The sequence below is a fragment of the Cydia splendana genome, chromosome 4 (assembly GCF_910591565.1).
Source record: "Cydia splendana chromosome 4, ilCydSple1.2, whole genome shotgun sequence".
Lineage (NCBI taxonomy): Eukaryota > Metazoa > Arthropoda > Insecta > Lepidoptera > Tortricidae > Cydia > Cydia splendana.
In genome coordinates, this window is record NC_085963.1 from 10,088,266 (window position 1) to 10,112,217 (window position 23,952).

At 40.1% G+C, this 23,952-nt stretch overlaps 2 protein-coding genes across 5 annotated transcripts in view; one reads left to right on the forward strand and one right to left on the reverse strand.

The window, feature by feature from the left end:
* Nucleotides 1–397: 397 nt before the first annotated feature.
* Nucleotides 398–7,750, reverse strand: LOC134789812 (zinc finger protein 691-like). Its single transcript, XM_063760463.1, has 6 exons — nucleotides 7,394–7,750; nucleotides 5,580–6,232; nucleotides 3,640–3,835; nucleotides 2,752–2,880; nucleotides 2,072–2,245; nucleotides 398–1,658 (listed from the first exon to the last, which is right to left on the reverse strand). The coding sequence occupies exons 1-6, from the start codon at nucleotides 7,532–7,534 to the stop codon at nucleotides 1,500–1,502; spliced, it is 1,452 nt and encodes a 483-aa protein (XP_063616533.1). The 5' UTR covers nucleotides 7,535–7,750; the 3' UTR covers nucleotides 398–1,499.
* Nucleotides 7,751–19,772: 12,022 nt separating this feature from the next.
* Nucleotides 19,773–23,952, forward strand: part of LOC134789824 (transcriptional coactivator yorkie) — a 64,182-nt gene continuing 60,002 nt past the window's right edge. For 2 of the 4 annotated variants that reach the window (XM_063760480.1, XM_063760481.1), the window contains exon 1: nucleotides 19,773–20,384. In XM_063760480.1, the coding sequence (XP_063616550.1) occupies nucleotides 19,912–20,384 (473 nt within the window). In that variant the 5' untranslated portion in view covers nucleotides 19,773–19,911. The remainder of the gene's footprint in view (nucleotides 20,385–23,952) is intronic. The other 2 variants (XM_063760478.1, XM_063760479.1) reach the window with 1 other exon arrangement.

Sequence of the window (23,952 nt, forward strand, 5' to 3'; positions counted from 1 at the left end):
ACTATTAAATAATTCAGTTCCTATTCCATTTTATAATTACATGTGACTAAAGTAATGAATGACTCAAGCTATCTAATATTAATATATTTTTCAAATGTACCATTTTTATTTCATTGAATAATTTAGGAACCTAGTACACCTACATTGATTTCCATGATTGTATCATCGCACGGGCTGTATGTGTCGTAGCTTATTAGCTTTGCAAAAAGTTTCTGTATATCTATGAAAGCTCAACTTTTTTCCGTTAATAAGCCTTAGTGCTTATTACTTATATGAGAGTAGTAGTAGTATATTAGATAACGAACATTAATTTTTAGGTATCTTCAATAGGTCAAGGTTCTCAAATATAAAACACTACAATTGTTTGTATTTTATTTTTATTTTTCGTTACTTAAATTATTGCACTTACCTTACTATTTAAATTAATCATAGTTTCACAGGTATTCATGGACGTACTTTCCTACACGTTCTAACTGCGTTGTTTTGCCTGGGCTCACAATATCAACAGCAAAGCAATAAACAAATGTACATACTTAATTATATTCATTCACAGCTAGGTGACATATGTGGATTGTGAGGGCTCCCAGACCCGGGACTATTATTGTCCGGGTTTATTTGACTAGGTATATACGATCTGCTAACATAGGTTTAGGTTGGTATTCCACCTGCCCAATTTATTTGTCCAATGTGTATTTTGTCTCACATTTTGCTTCGTGAGAGAATGAGGGATTTCATAGGGAGACTTCCCTATGAATTTTTGAATTTCAATCTTATTTTACTGTTGCATTGGTTTGCTAGACTAGTTTGTAACCTTTTTTTAGACTACAAGTAATTGGTTTCTGGCTGGAACCTTACAATATGTTGTGATATGTTGTGGCACTAGCGGCTGCTTATGTTATAATTGCAATTGTAAAAAACAAATTCTATTTTATCAACTACTTAATCTGCCAGAATAGTATCAGTATCAGTATTAACAGAAATAGTACTGTTAGTCATTACCAGTGGGAACAGCATGTGGGAACTCGAAATTGTCAAGCTTTCCGATGACTAGCAAGCAATTTAAAGGACTAACTTTTGTATTGCAATGTAGTGTTTAATCACATAAATTCAAATGCTACTAACTCTGGCCCGAATGGAACATGTAATAAGGAAAAAAGCTAATACTGTTTCAATACACTTAAATGTTAGGTAAAAAAATAAGAAGAGCCTCTCATCTATGTAGTTGCTTAAAGGAATTTTCGCCAAAATTCATATAATTGACATTCAACAACTGAATTTAAGTTCGATTACAGTTGCAGGTCGCTCCAACATAGCTGACGTGAATAAATCAACCATTTTTAAACCCCTTTTTCACGCCATCTTTGGCAAATCAACCTACACTAACGTAACGACGACACAGCCCGCAGACCATTATGAAACCTTATCTCAAGTTGTTAAGGTCTACCAAAGTATTGCTTTTACATAGACAAGGGGCGCCTCTTGTTTATCAACTACTAGTGTTACTTTAACAGCACATTCTTGGACAGCAGCGCAAGGGGCCGATCGCTACCCGGGTGCTCCTTGTCGTGATGCAGCAACAGTCCTCTTCTCGTCACAAACGTGTCCTGGCAGAACGTGCATTGGAATGGCTTTTCACCCGTATGCTGATACATGTGGTACTGGAACAAATTAACACATATAAACTCTTTACTGTTGATTTGGTGTTTAGTACTTGACAAATAGGGAATATTACGCAAAACTTTAGCATAAGCAGTAAGCAAACCTCTTTGATGCATCAATGTCATATTTATTCGTAACAAATAAAATATACCCGCAACACCAGAGGCGTTCTAAGTGCGTTGTCGGTCTTTAAGATACGCTCTTTCTTGAATAGAATAGAATATAAATGTTTATTTGCCAGAATACGTTACAATTAGGTCTTAAAACAGTTTCATAGTCAGTATTCAGTCGACATAAAGCAAACATGCAATATGAAGATGCATACAGGCTGATGGTGTGAAGGTCGTATTGGTCCGCAAAAACCGCAGACGACAATTAATTTACCTTAATATCAACATATATATGTACATACCGTGTAATTGTCTCTCCTCATAAAGCTATGGTTGCAGAGGCTGCACTGGTACTTGAAGATGCCCTTAACCGAGGTGAGCTGCGCGGGCGCCGGCTTGGGCGCGATGGGGCGCGGGTGCAGCGCGCCGTCCCGCACCGCGGGGCTGTCGCGGGACGCTGCCATGCGTCTCCGAACCTGCAATTTATATATAAAAGTTTACTTTATTTTTCAAGTTTTTCTAGAGATTGTTCTGAACATCAACACCCGAGTCATATTTTTATGGCAATTTTTGACCACATACCCACTATTTTATTACGCGATTCACGAATAAGACAAGTTCTAGATAAAGGGTACCATATATCATATTCACATAAATCATAATGCGATCGACGAGTCAAAGTCGAATGCTAGCCGACCGACATTATTTTCATGCGGCAAATGATCCACAATCCAGTATAAAGCCGCCGCCTGGACGCACGCGGCCGACAGGGCGGCCAGCGGCAAATCAAGGCCTTCATTACATGTCATAGCCCTCGATCAAAATGTACAAACGAGCTTGATTTGTCGCTCGCCGCCCCGCCGGTCACGAGCGTCCAGACCGCGGCCTAATTGCACTAGAATAACTGAATCTTTATAGGTATGTCGTATGTACTTTGGGCCCTTTTTAAAGCAATCAATCATACGTAAAGGACTATACAAACCTTGGCATCGACCCGACGACCAGGATGCATCCGACTTCTATGAGAGTAGCAGTTCCCGGAGCTTGCAAAGCTTTTATCACAAAATGGACATTTGTATGGCTTAGCTCCAGTGTGTTGATTGATGTGGAACTGTAAAATTTGATAGGATTTTATAAGAAACTCTCTTACAAATTTAAAAATAATAAAATCAATTAAATCAGGGGTGTCCAAACTTTTTTACCTGAGGGCCATATTGCGCCTCAGAAACATTCGCGCGGGCCACCGTCGGTTTTTGCGACGGGGGAGGGTGTCTGGTTGCTGCTGTTAGGAACAGGTCTACTCTCAATGAATGCTGAACCCCGCGGCCCGGATTGGATCGCAGCGCGGGCCGGATTTGGCCCGCGGGCCGGGGTTTGGAGACCCCTGAATTAAATTATCGTCCGGTGACAACCAAGTCACTTATTACTAAAAAAATATTCAACAAAAATCAACCTTATTCCGGTATTAATATGGTTCATTATGGCTATTAACTTGTGGTAGTAATTAGTGAGTTTTGGTTGTCACCTGACGTTATGATGATATGATTGCAACCAGAATATTTTTCATGTTTTTTTGTTAGAGGTTTTTTTAGGAGAAAGTAGTGTTAAATAAAAGCTGGTGTAAGTTTATGTTTCGTTAGCCTGAAAACATGTTGTAGAATATTGATCATTTTTCAATATTTTAACCTCTAGTGTTGGGACACTGCCAGTTTATCTTGTATGGTGGGACCATACAAGATATGCAATGGAGTAGGAAAATAAGAATGAAACAAAACAAATACAACTCTATTCCAATTAAAAATGATTTAAATTTCATTGAAGTTATTTCATTCTCCTATTAGATCATGGGATACTAGAATCATTGCTTTACCTTTAAATCCTGATTTCTCTTGAAACTTTTCTTACAGAGGTGACAATGATATGGCCTCTCGCTGCTATGCGTGATGCTGTGTGTTTTCAAGTTACTCCGTGTATTGTATGACCTTCCGCATACTTTACATGTGTATGCTTTACTAGATGCCATGTGCACAGTCATGTGTGCTGCTAAAGTTCTTTCTGTTCTGAAACTGAGGAAAATATATTTTTAATACATACTACATTTCGAATACAACATCGACCTACATCACATGTTTGTGGACTTCAAGCAGGCATTTGACAGTGTTAACCGCGCACAAATACTCTCCAGCATGCTGTGTTTGGGTGTGCCAAGCAAGTTGGTTAGATTTGTGGAGGCCACTTTAAAACACTCCAAATCCGTTGTGGCGATACAAAACGATTTATCTGAGCCTTTTGAGATTCGTTCGGGAGTGAAGCAAGGAGATGCGCTTTCGTCCATAGTTTTCAACCTGGTACTTGAGGCTACAACGCGTAAATTAAACATCAATGGGCTGATCGACTACAACACAACTCAGCTTGCTGCGTATGCCGATGACATTGTCATTACCAGTAGGTCGAGAAACAGAATGGCCGATCACTGCCTAAACCTACAGACAGAAGCCGCCACGTTAGGATTACGTGTAAACGTATCCAAGACTGAGTACCTTGCGACATCAAGGCAGACTGGACTGCCAACAAACATCTCTGTCGGCAATCAGGACAGCGACGGTTAACTCTCAGAACAAAACCGACGAAGAGATAAGGGCGCGCATAGCTGCTGGGCACAAATGTTTCTACGCGTGTAGCAAACTTTTGAGCTCTAAACTGCTTAGCATTAGATCCAAACTTATTATCTATCGCACCATCATCAGGCCTGTCGTGACTTACGCCTGCGAAACTTGGACCCTAACTCAGAGAGACGAACTAAAACTTGCAGTGTTCGAAAGAAAAGTGCTCAGAAAGATCTACGGTCCTGTAATAGAACATGATACCTATCGTCAACGCATGAACCACGAGTTGGATGTACTCATAGAGCACGAGAACATCGTCAGGTTCTGTAAGTCACAGCGGCTGAGATGGGCGGGTCACCTTGAAAGGATGCCGGACAAGAGGGCAGCAAAAGTCATGACAAGGTGGACGCCGCAACAAAAAAGACCGAAAAAAGGCAGGCCTAAGAAGCGTTGGATAGATTGTGTAGAAGAAGATCTTAGGAAGATGGGAGAGTTTACCAACTGGAAGAAGGTCACCAGGCACCGCGACAACTGGAGGAAGATTGTGGAGGAGGCCAAGACCCACAAAGGGTTGTAGCGCCAACGGAAGTAAGTAATTACATACTACATTTACATTACATAGCAGTTGACCTCTGGTGGCTTAGCGGTGAGGACGTGCGACTTTCAATCTGGAGATCGCGGGTTCAAACCCAGGCTCGTACCAAAATACCAGTCGTTGATCACTGAAGGAAAACATCGTGAGGAAACGGAGTTATCCCAATAAGGGCTAGTTTACCCTCTGGGTTGGAAGGTCAGATACCAGTCGCTTCCGCAAAAACTAGTGCCTACGCCAATTCTTGGAATTAGTTGCCAAGTGGACCCCAGGCTCCCATGAGCCATGGCAAAAAGCCGGGACAACGCGAGGAAGATGAAGAGCACTTAACCTCTGGCCAAAAAGAGCTTAGTTTAACATGGCTCTGTCAAAAGTATGTAGGCATCTTAGGCATCTCTGTCTTATCCTCGTAAGGCCCACCATACAAAGATTCCCTATTTTTAATTTGAACCTTGTTGTATAGGAGATTAGGGTGACTTTCGTTTGTTTTAGAAAACAATGAAACAAAAGAAATGCTACCTTATGTAGTTTTTGAAAGGTTCAAATTAGATTGAAACAGTGTACATTATAAAGCACATTGGGCCTAACGAGGTTATGTATTTAGGCACTTACCATCTACCACATATTGTGCACATCCCGTTTGTTCTGTGTTTCTTCAAATGCACAATTAAATCACACTTGTAGTCAAAGCTCTCCTCACAAGTGCCACATTTAAATTTCTTGTTAACTCTCTCCTCATTGAAATGTATCCATGAATGATTCTTCAATGCCAACTCTGTGTAAAAACTTCTTTTGCATGTAATACATGGGAAAGGTTTAATTTTCTTTTTCTTTAATCCTGGTACCGACTGGTCGGCATGTGCATCACCTTTTTTGATTAATTTGATAGTCACATTCTCACCGTCTACACTGTGCAGGTGTGTTATGTCTTCTTCCTGATCATTACATTTATCTTCTGTACTCTCTTCTACATTAGGAGACAGTAAACTGTCAGAATTCTGAAGAATCATCATTGGATCAACACTAATTTCCATTTCAGTGATAGGGTTTTCATCATCGGAGTATTCAAACTCTGATTTTATTTCAGTTATAGGCTGCACCATACAATTCTGGGAGCTAGGGGGATCAAATTGGTCAAGTATGATGCTTTGGTTGAGCAGCACCTCCTGCGCCTTGCGGGCTGTGTCAATGAACTCACAGACAGTTTGCAATTTGGAACAGCATCTGATGCAAATATTTTTAGGGAGTTTGTCTTCCTCATCTACCTGTGAAACAAACATTCTCAAAGAAAATTCTTGCTAATTATTTTGTTAATTCCTACTAAATATTATGATATAATATTATAAATGTAAAAGTAACTCTGTCTGTCTATCTGTTGCTTTTTACTAGAGATGCACCGGATATCCGGTTACTATCCGGTATTCGGCCTATCCGGCCATTATTTTACTATCCGGCCGGATACCGGATAGTGATCTACTATCCGGCTGGATACCGGATAGTAACAATGCTTGATTTTGGAGTAAACAAACTGGATTTAAGAAACAGACACGGTCATAATCGTACTTGTTTATTATTTTAAAACCATTTAAACATTCCACTGACTCACACGCGCACTCATTTCGAACCTAGAAATGTGTCCGCGCGAACGTTCACTAGGAAACAGCTCAAACCTGCGGAATGCGCATCTGAAAAACCGAAATGTAGGTATAATTCCGCTGGCCGAATATTCGGCGGCCGGATACCGGATATTCAGCCCATGGTCAGGCGGAATATCCGGTATCTGGTATCCGGCCAAACAACTATCCGTTGCAACTCTACTTTTTACACTTAAACCGCTGAACTGATTTAGATAAAATTTGGTATGGAGAAAGTTTGAACCCCGAGGAAGGACATGTATTATATTATTTATTACTTATATGGCATATATAGCCTTGTACGAGCCAGAGTAATTTTTGTGTGGGCAAATTTTCTATATTTTTATAGCACAATAATCTTATCAACATATTGATACAAAGATTGGTCACAACAAAATAATATGTATATATTTACAATAAAACAGATCAAGTATTTAACTTTAACACATTCAATGGGGCATGGGATCAATTCACCTCATATTATGTAGGCCTTATTATGAGTGATACTAATTACCACAGCAGAGGCATTCTTTATAGGTGTAAAATATTTGGTTATCTCAGAAATTTCTACAAGTTCACAAGAAAGTTATAGAGCAGTGGTACATATTCTTTGAGTGGTACCTAGATACAAAATAATATAATACACACTTAAAATTTCATAATTAGGTATTTCTGGTGACTGGCTGGTTTTTTTTAATGAACAATACTATTTTCTCAAAGAGTAGTATTAGTCATTTTCTTTTAAGTTCCAATGCAACAACAGTTGCAGCCAGCCAAATTTACAAAACTTACCTCAATTAACAAGTACTTGTTCAATTTGTTCTGCAGAAGCATAGCTTCGGCTTCTGCGCTGAATATCATTATAGTCACTTCTTGCTCCTCCGCACATAGTCGGCAACACCTTTCAAAGCTTTCGTGCAAGCTTAAGGCCATCTTTTACGCCAAAATGTCGAGCGAACAGCCGAGCTATGCAGGGCTTTCCATGCACTGTAATGATTTTTCCACGTTATATCCCAATGCGTAAAGACGCATGCGCGTTGAGAGATAGCGATGTTGAGTTTTGTATACTTCATTATCGCTATTATTGACATTTTCAAACTACTATAACAGCAAAACGACACCGCGCAAACTCAAAGCGGGCCCTTGTTTTCGTTTTTGCGACCATGCTACTATTGCTACTGTCACTGCCGACAGCTGTCAATATAGCAACTGTCTAATGTCAAACAAGGTTATGCTCCAAAACTGCTAACCACCGTCACATTATTAAGGGCTCTAAAGACGTTGCGATTTATTAACTCAACAGTGAGTAGTAGTGAGATGCAATAGTTTAGAGTGAGAATAATGATTGAAAGTGGCTATCCTATTTTGGACGTATCATTTCACGACTTTTTCAAACGATTACAATATTTAATGTTTATTAAATAAAATTTTGCTAGGAGTCAGGCTATTGCTAGGAGTCGGGCTAATTAATAGACCGCAATCGAGCAGAGGACATAAGATCTATCAGGGAGGTAGAAGACATAAGTAGGTACTTAAGAAAGTAAGGCAGCTAAAATGGCGATGGACAGGACATATGACAAGGGAAAGCAGAACAAAATGGACAAAAATGATAACAGAATGGTTTCCACAAGATGGAAAAAGGAAGCAAGGTGGCCAATTTAAAAGATGGAGAGACATCAATAAAATTTGCAGGAATAGAATAGCCCAAAAATGCTAACGGCAGAGAAGAATGGAAGAAGCTGCAAGAGGCCTTTGAGTCATAGGACACGCTGGACACTAAATCAAGAAAAACGATGCGTGATAAAACTGATAAAATAAACAATGATGTGTGTTTCCAGCAATAAACGATATAAAAAAATATGGAGGTAGGCTGTATCAGGGACACAGCCGCTATGGTTGACGTGAAACGTGGTGTGGACAGCTAATGCGAAGGCCGAAGGCCAAGCTCCGCGTAGGGCCCAAGGCCCGAAGCGTCCAGGATGTCAGTGCTTAAACACAGAACAATAGTACAAGTGTCTAAATGCGAAGGCCGAAGGCCGAGCTCCGCGTAGGGCCGAAGGCCCGAAGCGTCCAGGATGTCAGTGCTTTAGCACAGAACAATAGTACAAGTGTCTAAATGCGAAGGCCGAAGGCCGAGCTCCGCGTAGGGCCGAAGGCCCGAAGCGTCCAGGATGTTAGTGCTTAAACACATAACAACAGTATAAGTGTCTAAATGCGAAGGCCGAAGGCCGAGCTCCGCGTAGGGCCGAAGGCCCGAAGCGTCCTGAATGTCAGTGCTTTAGCACAGAGCAATAGTACAAGTGTCTAATTGCGAAGGCCGAAGGCCGAGCTCCGCGTAGGGCCGGAGGCCCGAAGCGTCCAGGATGTTAATGCTTTAACACAGAACAAGAGTACAAGTGTGTAAATGCGAAGGCCGAAGGCCGAGCTCCGCGTAGGGCCGTAGGCCCGTAGCGTCCAGGATGTCAGTGCTTTAGCACAGAGCAATATTACAAGTGTCTAAATGCGAAGGCCGAAGGCCGAGCTCCGCGTAGGGCCGAAGGCCCGAAGCGTCCTGGATGTTAGTGCTTAAACACAACAATTAATAATAGTATAAGTGTCTAAATGCGAAGGCCGAAGGCCGAGCTCCGCGTAGGGCCGAAGGCCCGAAGCGTCCAGGATTTAAGTGCTTAATCACGGAACAATAGTATAAGTATCTAAATGCGAAGGCCGAAGGCCGAGCTCCGCGTAGGGCCGAAGGTCCGAAGCGTCCAGGATGTCAGTGCTTAAACACATAATAATAGTATAAGTGTCTAAATGCGAAGGCCGAAGGCCGAGCTCCGCGTAAGGCCGAAGGCCCGAAGCGTCCAGGATTTAAGTGCTTAATCACAGAACAATAGTATAAGTATCTAAATGCGAAGGCCGAAGGCCGAGCTCCGCGTAGGGCCGAAGGCCCGAAGCGTCCTGAATGTCAGTGCTTTAGAACAGAGCAATAGTACAAGTGTCTAATTGCGAAGGCCGAAGGCCGAGCTCCGCGTAGGACCGAAGGCCCGAAGCGTCCAGGATTTAAGTGCTTAATCACAGAACAATAGTATAAGTATCTAAATGCGAAGGCCGAAGGCCGAGCTCCGCGTAGGGCCGAAGGCCCGAAGCGTCCAGGATGTCAGTGCTTTAGCACAGAACAATAGTATATGTGTCTAAATGCGAAGGCCGAAGGCCGAGCTCCGCGTAGGGCCGAAGGCCCGAAGCGGCCAGGATTTAAGTGCTTAATCACAGAACAATAGTATAAGTATCTAAATGCGAAGGCCGAAGGCAGAACTCCGCGTAGGGCCGAAGGCCCGAAGCGTCCAGGATGTCAGTGCTTTAGCACAGAGCAATAGTACAAGTGTCTAAATGCGAAGGCCGAGCTCCGCGTAGGGCCGAAGGCCCGAAGCGTCCAGGATGTTAGTGCTTAAACACATAACAATAGCATAAGTGTCGAAATGCGAAGGCCGAAGGCCGAGCTCCGCGTTGGGCCGAAGGCCCGAAGCCTCCAGAATGTCAGTGCTTTAGCACAGAGCAATAGTACAAGTGTCTAATTGCGAAGGCCGAAGGCCGAGCTCCGCGTAGGGCCGAAGGCCCGAAGCGTTCAGGATGTTAGTGCTTTAACACAGAACAATAGTACAAGTGTCTAAATGCGAAGGCCAAAGTCCAGTATGTTAGTGCTTAAACACATAACAATAGTATAAGTGTCTAAATGCGAAGGCCGAAGGCGTCCAGGATGTTAGTGCTTAAACACATAACAATAGTATAAGTGTCTAAATGCGAAGGCCGAGCTCTGCGTAGGGCCGAAGGCCCGAAGCGTCCAGGATGTCAGTGCTTTAGCACAGAACAATAGTACAAGTGTCTAAATGCGAAGGCCGAAGGCCGAGCTCCGCGTAGGGCCGAAGGCCCGAAGCGTCCAGGATGTTAGTGCTTAAACACATAACAATAGCATAAGTGTCGAAATGCGAAGGCCGAAGGCCGAGCTCCGCGTTGGGCCGAAGGCCCGAAGCGTCCAGAATGTCAGTGCTTTAGCACAGAGCAATATTACAAGCGTCTAAATGCGAAGGCCGAAGGCCGAGCTCCGCGTAGGGCCGAAGGCCCGAAGCGTCCAGACTGTCAGTTCTGTGTTTAACCACTAGACTCTTGTACTATTGGTTTGTGTTTGAATACCGAAGTCACGCATCTCGCGAATGCTTGGTGTAGGTATTATAATAACTTTGAGTAATATCTTAAATTTTATCTGTAAAAATTATTTGGGGTCGTAATGATTCACTGTATCTAAATGAACTTGAATACAGCATTTGATAGGTAATTGTTTAATAATTATTACAGAGTCACATCTATTTAATTATATGATCAACTAGGCGGGCCCGCGGCCCCGCTCGCGTAAATGAAATAAAGAGTTTGTCTTATGTTTCGTTAATTACCGACATTATTATGTACCTATTCAACCCTGCCAGTGTTCATAACTCTGTGATAGGGACTTCTTATTTGTAACCGTTATTTGGATAAATTAATTCGCAAATTTCTCAATAAATGATGTCATTTGATAAGATAAAGTGATGGCAAGATTGTATTTTTTAAAATTATTATTTATTTTTATAAGCCCAGTCCAGTCAGCAAAAATGTTCATTAGATTAATTTCCGCCTTAAGACGAATTCGGACGACCACCGCCCATATATCGCCTTTTCATACAAACGTAGGTAGTCCTCATTTTCTTTTCTGGTCATAACAATACTTACTACGGTGACGCAACGATCCAAAAAGAGTCCTGGGCTCCGATACCAGATCACGCCATGTTTCCCGGTCTTGCGATAGCTCTCGCCAGTCGCTATGGCCGAGGTTGAGCAGGTCTTGAGCAACGACGTCGTTTCTGCGGTACCTAGGACGTCCAATCGGGTGTCTCCCATTTCGTTGTCCCAAGTACGCTCTCTTCACGGCAAGATCCTCTCCCATTCTCTCTGTGTCCGAGCCACTGAAGCTAAGCCGCTTTGGTCTCTCCAATACCCAAATATATCGGAACACCTCCTTATTTCTATGGCAACAAAGTTATATTACGATATATTTGGCTACTTTGGCCTGATCTATTTCATACTGACTGTACATTGGCTTCATGAATGTGTAGTTGCCATTAGATATATATCGTAGCCACCAAGGTCGCTCAAAAATATCTGAACATGCACTTTAAAGTTACATTATAATTTACATTGTTCAGACTTCAGATATTTGTGAGTACCTTATCCACTCCGATATATCTGATGGTGACTTTCAGCAAGAAGGAAAATCTTACCTGGTCGACTCGTATCGTATTACGCGAGAAAACAGTTTCCAAATTGATTAAGTATACCTATCTCTAAAGTCATCCCTTGAACTGATGGATTTCATATTAACGTATCCACTTTGTATTTCTGGCCTATCTCGGCAGCCCGTTCCCCGGACGAATGGCAATGTTTGCCGAAGTCGAATTTCTTTTTGACTTGATTGACTGTGAATTCAAATTGACTCCGAATAATATAACTCAAAATAAATTTAAAACAACAAAATACAAATTATTAATAATATGATTATATTAATTTGATTGATGTCATATTTGGCATAAGTCACTCGTATGGGCGTACACTAAGGTTGAGGTTGACATCACTTTTCATATTACTTCGTATAAAAACACGTAGGAATAACTGTATACCAACATGACAAACATAATTTAGATTACTTTACACCGAAACGAAACGAACCGAGAGTTGCCGAGAAATAGCCGATGTTCATACAATAAAGATTGTTATGAAAATTTATTTTCCTTTTTGTAAATTAAATACGCGTCGAAAGCGGTAGTTTTTACGTTCTAGTTCTATTCTCATATTTAGATAATTGATTTGAACAGTTTTTTCTTATCATACGTGCGTCGTATGCGAGAAACGTGTCAAAAACTTTTTTAGAAATTTGTAAGGCGCCATCTCGCTTCTTCCCTCGTTTTTTATCCCGTTCTGGTTTTTCAATTTTATATATATGTCGAGTACCGATGGTCTCAAAGGCGGTGGGTGCGAGGGGGTACTACGATAATGTATTTTTTCACAGCTAAACCAGTATGCTACCATTGCTACCAGTGCATGAAATAAACATTAGTACTCGTTAACCATACTAGTGCCTACTATACTTCAGTACTAAATGTTTAAAAGAACTAATTGCTATTTTTAACTCAAGGGAGCGATATGAAAGTAAAAAGAAACCGTTTAAATCTTTATTCAAGTCAAACTAGGCCGGCTTCAACCCTACATATCTGACCTGAGAAGATTTAGCCCTATATGGGACCGGCAACAAACTCAGAGGGACAAATCTTTTCAAAACAAGTTAAAACAACACATAACACATCATTTCTTTACTTCCCAAAAGTAAGCTTCTAATGAAACATAAGAAATCAAAATAACACTTGAAATAAAACACTTAGCTAAATGGTTAAAGAACGCGGGATTCTATAAGCTATCAGAATAATCCTTCAGGTATAAACCTTCAGGAACGTAGCGAGTTAGGCACGAGGTTGGCTAACGAGTACGTCCGATCTCTAGCGCGGTCCGATCAAGAAGAACTACCAGCGGCGGAGCCTCTCTGCTCCCGCCTCAAAGTCAAGTTGGCAAACCTGCTCGACCAGTCTACCAACACACCGACAAAAATGCCAACTCGTGCCTACGCTCACTCGAGAGAACCCTCTCGACGTTCCAAAGCCTTCTACCTGTCATCTCAGTTCAACAACACGCCAATAGATGGCGTTACTCTCTACGCAACTTTATTTCAACAATGCTCCAATAGACGGCGTTACTCTCTACACAACATTATTTATTTTGTTACAACCAAATAATACGTAGCTCAACATTGCTAATCGATTTTATACAGGCGTCTAAAATAATGAACTATAACGCTGCAATACGTCTTTCTGGTGTCAGGTTCCGACATATATGATTCGTTTTGGAGTAATGCATGTAACCATTAGGTACTATTTTTTTGAAAATAACACACCAAAATTACGAGAATAGATATTTTATACGGGTAATACACGTTTTATAGCAAACTCGTTCGTGCCTTTCCTGTAGCCATCGCAAATTTAAGGGAATCTAAAAGCATTTTTTTACGCAGCATCTTTACAGGCGGAATAATTTTTTTCAGTATACTTGAGACTCAAATGAGAAAAACGGGATATATATTATGTACCAGAGTCGTTACCTTTTATAGTATTGTCCACAGAAGTGACCTTTTCTAAAATATGTTTTTTATCCATAGGTACATCAGAAAGTACCCAACTAAGATAGTAATTAGCAATAGGAACTCGAGATTGTCAAGCAGCCGTCATACGTTTTATGTGTCCTATCAAAGTAACTCGCGCCGCCGCGCCGCCGTAGATTCTAATGCATTATTTGAGGAGATTAGCATGTTTTACTAGGGTAAAAGTGGTATGTAAAGAACCGTTTTTGCTTTATCTTACTATTTCAGGTATTTTGCGTCAGTTTTGTGCCCTTTTTTTCGCACACGGTGGCCTCAAACAAGAGCAGTGATAAAAATTCTGTAAAAACTGTCACATTTTTATTTTTTTACAGCTTATTATAATTCCGCGTGCTTTATTTTACTCATATTTCATTAAAATAAAATAAGATCTATCAAATGACATCAATTTTACCGAAATCGGTTAACGGGCTGATGAGTCATTACTAAATGAAAACTGAAAATAGGGGTCATTTTTGCTCCGAATACGTCGCGTCTAGCGCAGAATCAGCGCCATCTATGTCAGCGGCACGTGCTGTTCCGAGTAATGGCTACTTTCTATATCTATATCAAAACTATGTTTATAGGTATTATAGTTTCGGAGATATAAGCCGCCGCGCCATAACACTTTTTCGTTACATCGGTTTTTGATCCGGCACCTCTACTACGGGCATAGACCTAGTATTACATAGATGAGCTATACGCGTGCCTCCGTGAGGGACAAAACATAAGCAAAGCGACAATATTAAAAACACGTTTTCACATTCCGACAACATACCAAAAACAATCTACGTAATTCGGTCGGGTTATTTGTTGCCCACCATTTAACCATACTAAATTTTTGGTGGGGAACAAACAAAAAGTGAGACTGTGACAAGGACAAGCAATAATACCGCTTTCTCTGCTACTCCTACTGAAATTTCCATAAGTGCATCTCGTTCGGTCGTTTGGCCCCTCCCCCGTGTCATCTCTATGTTATTGTTCCTCTATGACTACGGGTTTTTAAAGACGTTTACCTACGTTTCACGTCAAAAAAAATTACAGTGATTACGTGACAAGGTTGCAAGCACAAACTACTAAGAAGATACTACGTATGTTGCAAGCGTTCAAAATTCATATTGCCCGCTACACACTCATGCGTGAATCGCGGCGCGAAGCCGCGAACGCGAGTGTGGAGTCGAGTTCACAAGCCCGCTCCACACGTCGAGATTGCAGATCTGCGAAATCGACTCCACACTCGCGTTCGCCGCTGCGCGATTAGCGCACGAGTGTGGAGCGGGCTTGTGAACTCGACTCCACACTCGCGTTCGCGGCTTCGCGCCGTGGTTCGCGCACGAGTGTGGAGGGGGCTTAAGGAACGCAACGAATTCAACGGATCCATTAAATCGCAATCGTTTGCAGTTTTGTTTGCCATTAGACGAACTTTTGATTTGATTCTGTAGCATTTCTGCAGTCAATATTTCGTAAAGTATTTGTTTTGAAACGTATCTCCAAAGGTTTTTTTCAAGCAACGTTCAGAAATCATGAGATTATTTTTATATGTCCGACTCTTAAAGGCCCCAGTACACAATGGGCCATCGCCGGCCACTCCAAGGGACGCAGCCATGCGGTAGAATGAGATAGCAATATCACTTGCTCCCTCTAACGCATAAATGTGTCCCTTGGAGTGGCCGGCGATGGCCCATTGTGTACAGGGGTCTTAACACAATGGAACAAAAACACACTGATTACCTAGCTGAAGCTAAGAATAAGTTATAATTTTACATAACTTAGTTCCATTACTGTAAATCATTGTAAGCCATATTTAAATTATTGTTTATAATTATTAAACAAAAAGTGTGATTATATCATAATCATGTTTTTCGAGCGTACCCTTAGATTTTTTTTTTTCAGTGACGTAGTTTCGGAAGTTTGTCGGTGGTTTAAATATGTTATTTGGTAAAAATCTTAAAATAAGTCGCCTTAATAGAAAGGTGGGAAGGAGGGGGCGGGGGGGGGGCCCCCTCTCCAATTTCCCCCCCGCGGAAATGCTTGGTTTCTGAATTATTCATAAAAAAAAAAAAAATTTAAAATTTAAAATTTAATCTGTTTATTTCATAAAAAAAGCATGCATATTTACAATCTTAACTACTAATCTTAAATTAAAAAGATTTTTTGAGTTAAGGAGTCTACGTTATAATTAATTATACACTATTACTTATTAATTTTATTATTTTTCTATAAGATAGGGATTCGATTATTCTCTCATTTCATAGTTATAATTTGAGGTTATGACAGTGCCAAAGATTGGTTATTCGCAGACGGTCTAGAATTCAAAATGACTAGTGTAATATTTTGCCTATATCACTTTTAGTCTACATCGCGAACGGTCCAGAACGCAAAATGCCTACATCATTTTCGTCGTTTTATCTTTACGTTAGCGATGTCGACGGAGCCCCGCTGTCGCGGGGCTCCTATTCTGTGCTCTTTGGCCTTCGGCCATTTGAAGATAACTAACGAACCTAACCTACCCTAGTGATATAAAAAAGTGGTCATTTTGCGTTCTAGACCGTTCGCGATGTAGACTATAAGGGATATAGGCAAAATATTCTTCTTAGTCGGTTCCTCAAGGCTGAGGGTCGTGACCATCAGGAGTGCAGTTCTTCACCAGGCAAAATATTACACTAGTCATTTTGCGTTCTAGACCGTCTTAATAATCAATGATCACCAAAAAAAAAAACTTATTTGCGGCAGCTAAAATTGTTTTAAATCAATTTAAAACAACCCCTCACAGCGTCAGTTGTCCTGAAATAAGGCGACTTATTTTGAGATCCAACCCATTTTATGTTATTTCTACTCAGAATCACGAGCTCTTTCTATCCTAATAGGAGAAAAAAAAGGTTTTTATTTCCATTCCGTTACCATTTTTCATAGACTTTGTATGGCGGTCACGAAACGGAAAGATCGAAAATTGTACGGAAATTTTGGGACACTTTTTTTCTCCTATTAGGATCAAAAGAGCTCATGATTCTGAGTAGAAAAAACATAAAAAATCTCAAATTTGAAATAAAAAGTGTAGGGGACAACTTTAAATAAAATGGCCCAATAAGTCGTATCGGGTAAGTACGAAGATACTAATTGGAAAATTTACTCAAGTGTAGGTATTATGGATGTGCGTTCCAATGGAGCTTTGCTCGGAAAACATATAAAAACTCAAAAGTGTGCGTTTTTACAGAGATAAGACCTAGCTAGATCGATTTATCGCCCCCGAAAACCCCCATATACCTAGCAAATTTCATCGAAATCGTTAGAGCCGTTTCCGAGATCCCCGAAATAATATATATATGTATAAATAAACAAGAATTGCTCGTTTAAAGGTATTAGATAGATATATTTGAGCATATGCAGTTGTATATTGGTAGAAGTACTATAAAAAATAGATAGGTATTGCAGTGACTAAGGACTAAGGCCGTCTGTCTGTAGGTACCCGAATTACCTGATAGGGCTACCTACTCGAATAATAAATAAGAATATTCTGACTTTGACTTTAAATGATTTCTCTTTTATTATACTTACCTATGTTTGATATATTCAGCTTATTTAAAAAAGTTTCGTCGTGTTTACCTTAATTTCCAACAAACATATTTTTTATAGAGGCAAACAGCAGTTGGTTACAATTACATACAACCCTTACGTACCGATAGGTAACTTCTCTCTAAACCAGAATTTCCCAAACTATGGGTCGCGACTGTCGCGAGCGAAATCTGGGTGGGCCCTGAAACATAAGACGACGCTCCCTATTTAAGACGGCAAGAGGTGGGTCCCGTTTTTGGCAGTTTTTGTTAGGAGGGTCGGAGCCCAGTCAACTTTGGGAACCACTGCTCTAAATATACCATACTATACATATACTATTCTCTCGTCTGAGTTCGTTTTCTTTTGTTGCCTATTTTACCACACACGTGATAACTATAAGAAAACGAGGATGTAGACATTTAGCTTGGCAACTTTTGCTGTTATAATTTCGTTTATGTATAATGAGTGTTAACACTTTTTACTCTCTCTCATACACCTTTAATACTTGGAAAACTAATTGTGACGTTCCACGGGAAAAGGTACCTTATGAGGGTTTCTAGTTTCGGAGATATTAAATGTTTTGTAAAGAGGTGAAAAAATGCTCAATTTTTTTTTATTGTGTGATCTGAAACCTTAATGCGTAACGTTTGTTTACCTGTTTTTATTTTTGTTATAAGTTAGTTATAAGCCTAGTAATGTCGTCTCAGAGTTTAGTAGAAAAGGTACCTTATGGAAAAAAGATTGAAAATTCCCAAAAAAACTAGTCAATACGGGAAAAGAAGTTTGGTAGAGAACTGTATTAGCATTCTGCAAAACTAATTTGATAATTTCAGTTCTGGTTGGGGCGCCTCGCAAATATTATAACCGTACATAGACCGACATCACAAATCCAAGTAGACTGCTATTATACCAAAGTTACTCTCGTCAAGTCTTTCTTGACTAGAATAATCTTCATTTGGTTTGGTCGCATGCAGTAAATCAGCCATTGGTTTGCTGAAAAATGCCAATACCCGACGCATTACCTTATGGAATATCTGAGGTCATTGAACCTCAATGCCGCTTATCTTCAATAGCAACCGAAATATATTATTGATAAGAAATAGACGATTTATACCATCTTAACCCCAAAATATTATTAGTTTATCCTAACTGTTCCATCATCATCATGCCTCATCATGTAACTTGACCACAAGGTACCTTTTCATTACATACAAATTATTGGTCTTTTTTAAGATTATTATGACGAAGAACTAATTAAATTGGGGGCAGTTTAATGTAAATTAATATTTTCTATTCATAAAAGATAAACTATAATATGATTGATATTTTGTAGTGATGTATTATTAGATTTATTTCCATAAGGTACCTTTTCGTAAATGTATGGAGCAAATACTGTTATTGTTATGTAAGTTTAAAGTGGCATAAGGGGTTAAATATAGTACTTAGTTGGGGTTTTAGGATTTATTTCATTTGAATGACAGAATTTCTTTCATATGTGCTCAGAAAAATTGATTGTGTGTCACATTAAAAGTAAAAATATTCAATTTTGTGATTTTATATGAAAAAGTCAGAAAATACATTTTCACCTCTAAATCGGTATTGTTTTTTGCTTAAACTGTCTGTCAGTGTCGTTTTCTAATAGATAAAATTTAAATCTTGAGAGCTCATTGCAATCAATCGTGAAAATGAAATAAAACTTTATTTTCAAGAGATTGGTTAGTATACACATAAATCAGTCGATATCAAAAGTTTCTATTTGCATTACAGAACAAGTCGCAATATTTTTTTAATCTCAGATATATAAGGCATTATTATTTGTAGTCAACTATGTAACTTACTTCAGGAACATAGTTTTTTAGGCGGCTAAACTTAAAACTTCTCTATCGTAAAGTTGCTCATTTCACAACATTATTTTCAAAAAATCATATCTCTGTAACTACGCAACCTAGAAGGTTGATCTTTTGTGTTATCGATAGCTTATTTATTGTAGATTACTGGGGTATGCATAACTCCATACCCGCCATAAGGTACCTTTGACCGTGGGACGTCACAATTTACTTTTACGTCGTCCCTGTTATCTTTATTGTTGCGAGATTAGAGAGATACGTAGATAGTTAAATTAGACACGCGCTGAAGGAAGCGAAGGCTTCAGCAGCAGTGATTAAAATATTTAAAATGGAGAATTACAAAATGGCATTGCATTGCATCAATTGCATGCAAGCAAAGAGGATAGTAAGGTAGCCAAGAAGGTAGACAAGCAAAGGGGGGTGCGGGGCATCGTTCTCAAAGACCGGTCTGCGGGTTGCGCAGGCGGCGGCGCGGTGTGGCGCGGGTGCGCGTGGGCAGAAGGTGCGGGGCAGGGGGCGCCCGAGCGTGCGTCAGTCGCGCAGCGAGCGCTAATCCACAAGTACGTCGGGTGGCGCTCCGCCGACCCGTTCGCGTGCTAGTGTTGTGTCACAACGGTGGGCCAAGTCGGTTTCGATACACATTCGTTCCGGCACACAACATGGCTCTAAACTCTGATAGTGAACAGAAATCGAACCTGGTCCTGCGCGTGGACCAGGATTCGGACTCAGTTCTACAGTCATTGTTTGACACAGTGCTTAAACCAGACTCGAAACGACCGCTACAGGTGCCTCTGCGTATGCGACAGCTTCCAAAGTCGTTCTTTAACCCGCCGTCGACCGGTTCCAAGTCACCGTCTGTGTCTCACTCGCGAGAGAACTCGGCCGACTCGGCGTTCGGGTCGTCGTCGGCGACAGGAGCGACACCAGTGTCGCACTCTAGAGCGCACTCATCGCCAGCGAGCCTGCAACAGACGTATGCGGCCGGCCAACAGACTCAACAACCCCCTCTACACCACCAGCATTCAAAACAAAGATCATATGACGTCGGCTCACACATCCCGGATGAACTAGGCCCTCTGCCATCTGGATGGGAACAGGCGCGCACTCCTGAAGGACAGATATACTATCTCAAGTAAGTTTTTTTGTTATTTGCGTCTTTCTCGGATGAAAGGATTGACTTTGTTGTCAATAACAAGAAGCTGACTGACATACCGACATGCGCAATTTAAAAACTATCCCTATGGTAACGTACCTTTTAGAACATCTACTTTATTTCTTAACTAATCTTAACTGTTAATTTTATTAATAGTTATAAATGTACTAACTAATGTATTGTTGGCTTCGATGGAAACTCGACACTTATCACCGTTGAATACCCTTGTTTGCTTGCCTCTTTGACATAGTTTCCACGTATAATCAGCCATATGGTCATTAAACTTTAGATTATGGTTCGTTCACTCCGAAGCACCTGGTTTGTATTTGTGGATAAAAGTTTTTTTTATGAATGCTCTTATTATTAGGTACGGCGGCACCCGTTATCCATCACGGATATCTATGTATATCCTATATGATCTCATTTCATACGGTTTATCTAGAGCTTGGTAAATAGTAAATTACATTTTCACCTTGGCGGTTTTGATTTGAAAGGTGTATGATAACTTTGTTTTCCCACGTTTATATTAGGTACTATACTCTGTATCTTTAGGTATTTAAATAAAAGTAAATAAATAATTTGTACATTTTCGGGTAGTTACAAGATTCATTGGTTAACCAACCAAATACAAAGCCGCCTGGATCTGTCACTGAATGACCTGACTTTAACCTACGTTATTTGATCATGTAATGTTTTCATCTACCCTCAACTGGCTTAAGGAGCCATTTGAGGGTAGATTTTGTTTACTTTTATTTAAATACCGAAAGATACAGACTATAACTACAGATGTAGTGCATAATTATTTTCCATCGTATTTTCACGGAAACGTACGAACTTGTCTTGCTATTTCAGTAAGTCTCGGTACCTACAAAAAGTAATGAAGTTGTCTGAAGTAGGTACCTACTTTTTTCTTACTGTGCGGCAAATTGTTAATTAATCACTTGAGGGTAGATCACAATATTCGTTTTTGAGTACACGTTGGTTATTGTTGTTCTGCCAACCTACTGGTCAGTAATTCAGAATTTTAGATTTTAGTTGCATCAACAAACTACCTACTCTAAGAGACTGCGGCTATCACTACAAGCCACTCATAACATTAATTAAAGAGGTTACTCCTATACCATGATATCCGTTACAAGTGGTATAGTATCTCTAATTATACTGACTGAGCACAGTAAATAAACCTCCACTGCCACCCCCACCTATCGGCATGTTGCACATGCACAACGCACGACGGCGGCAAAACTCGGACTTCATTTGTTATGGTAGCCTTAGCAGTTTGTAGAAGATAAACCACGGTTTACGGTACTCTAAATTAATGATAGAGGTAAAAGTTACAATCCAATAAGTTATTTTAAGCAAAATTTCATTTTTGTTACAAGTTTTTATCACCCACTGTACTTTTCTTTCAATAGCTATAGAGACAATTCTAATCTAACTTTGCGTTACTTTAGTTATTACCGATCTCCTAAAAGCCACCTTCGGTATTCATTATCGGACAAGCTCGATGGTACCAAAACATTGCTTTGTCACCTAAGTTACGTAAATGTACTTACATACTATCGAACAACTTGATTTCTGACCCACTGTGAAACCTTTTACATTAACTACCTCATTGGAATTACATTGATTTTATTAAAAACAAAAATTACTATGACACTTTGAAAACGTTGTATGATGGGTCGCAAATCTGTTTTATCGATGCGATGTACAGATATATCGGAGCGGCCAAGGTGTTCACAATATTTGAACACGCACTCTAACGCTCTAACAATAGAGCTTAAGGCTAGGTTCACACGGCGTAATTTTTTCCCGTATACCGTATACGGGATTTTATCGAATACCGTATTAGTGACAGCCAAATTAGTAAGGAAACGTTCAAAGTCGTTCACACGGCGTCTATGCGGGAAAGCCGTCTAGCAGTCTGAACGATTTTGAACATCTCTGTACAAATTTTGCTGTCACTACGGTATTCGATAAAATCCCGTATACGGTATACGGGAAAAAATTACGCCGTGTGAACCTAGCCTTAGAGTATGTATACCTATTCAGATATTTGTGAGCGCCTTAGCTGCACCGATATATCTGATAACGACTGTACCTAAATGTACTTACTAAATTTCAGCTTAATCGGACGTTGGGAATCTTGCATGAAGCAAGATTTGACGTAAACCACTTACCTACTAACGAACAAACTTAACAAACACATTGTGAGATAAATTGGACCTTGTAAAAATTATCATAATTACTAGTATTGCCACGCACTTGACCGGTGGTGATGGGTATATAAACATGCAAAATAATAATTCGTACAAAGTTCCAAAAAATTATGCTCCCTTAAGGCCTGCGCAAACCGGCGGAGCGTAGCGCAGATCACTTTAAACTTATCAATGTATATTCTTTCCTATTTCAATTACATTCAGGTATAAATTAGAATGCTCTCAGGGCGCCGGGATGGGCTCCCGAGCTCGCGGTGGATTATACCTCGTCGGTGTGCGCTGCGCGGAGTAAATCCTCCTAGGTGATGTGCCCTGCGCTCCGCCGGTTTGCGCAGACCTTTACTGATAGCCTGATAGGCTACCAAATCTACCAATGTTTTTCAAATATTTGAGGTACTGAAATACTTTGCGACTTACACTTTGCGTGTAATTACTTGTTTCATGTCTCTGCTTTTGATATGATTGATAATTGATAAAAAAAAGGGTTTATCCCCTCACCATGATAATGTTATCTTATCGCGATCATAGGGTTGTAGAGTGCGTACCTATACAAATGAAGTGATAACACTAAATGATGATTCACTATTAACTACCTACTTCTACACTACCAAGTCTAACTTGAAACAAAACTATATAGACAATTATGGCAAACAATCGTAATGCATTTATTCGGAAGTTAGGTTAGGAGCACCAAACACGAGCTGAATTTGTCAGAAATTCAAAGCGTGAACTCTATGGTCCCGGAATAAATTCAGATATATATTTCGTAATGGTAATCCATTAGACCGCCTAGAAATTGAACGAATGTTTATTCCCTTAATCTCTCTAGGAATAAGTAGTAGGAATATTTATCTAGAAACTGAATGGTGCTTGATGTCATTGATAGACGGTAGCGTGATGATAGCCTCCTGGAATAGGCGTGTAATTAGTAATGGTTACATATTTACATACGCACATACATATTAAACATTAATTCTAGTAAGGCGTTTGAATGTAATGAGCCGATGAGAACATACAATGTATAAAACGATCAGACAGGTGGAGAAAATACAACATGCGCATCAATTCATAAGTAAGTATGTTACCTGCTAGCGGGAATCCTATTCATAGGCAAATTCAATTTACTCCTAGTGGAGAAACAGTTAAACTGCCATTTATTATCAAGTAAAAACTTGCCGTTTATGCATGGCCACAGAAAAAAAATTCACAGATTTCGTGCCTCACACGACTATCGAGCACATTGGAAATGAATCTACGGAATTCGAAAAAATATTGTCGCTGAGCGACGAGAAAGTCTGGATAAGGAAAAAGTTACAAAATAAAACGTT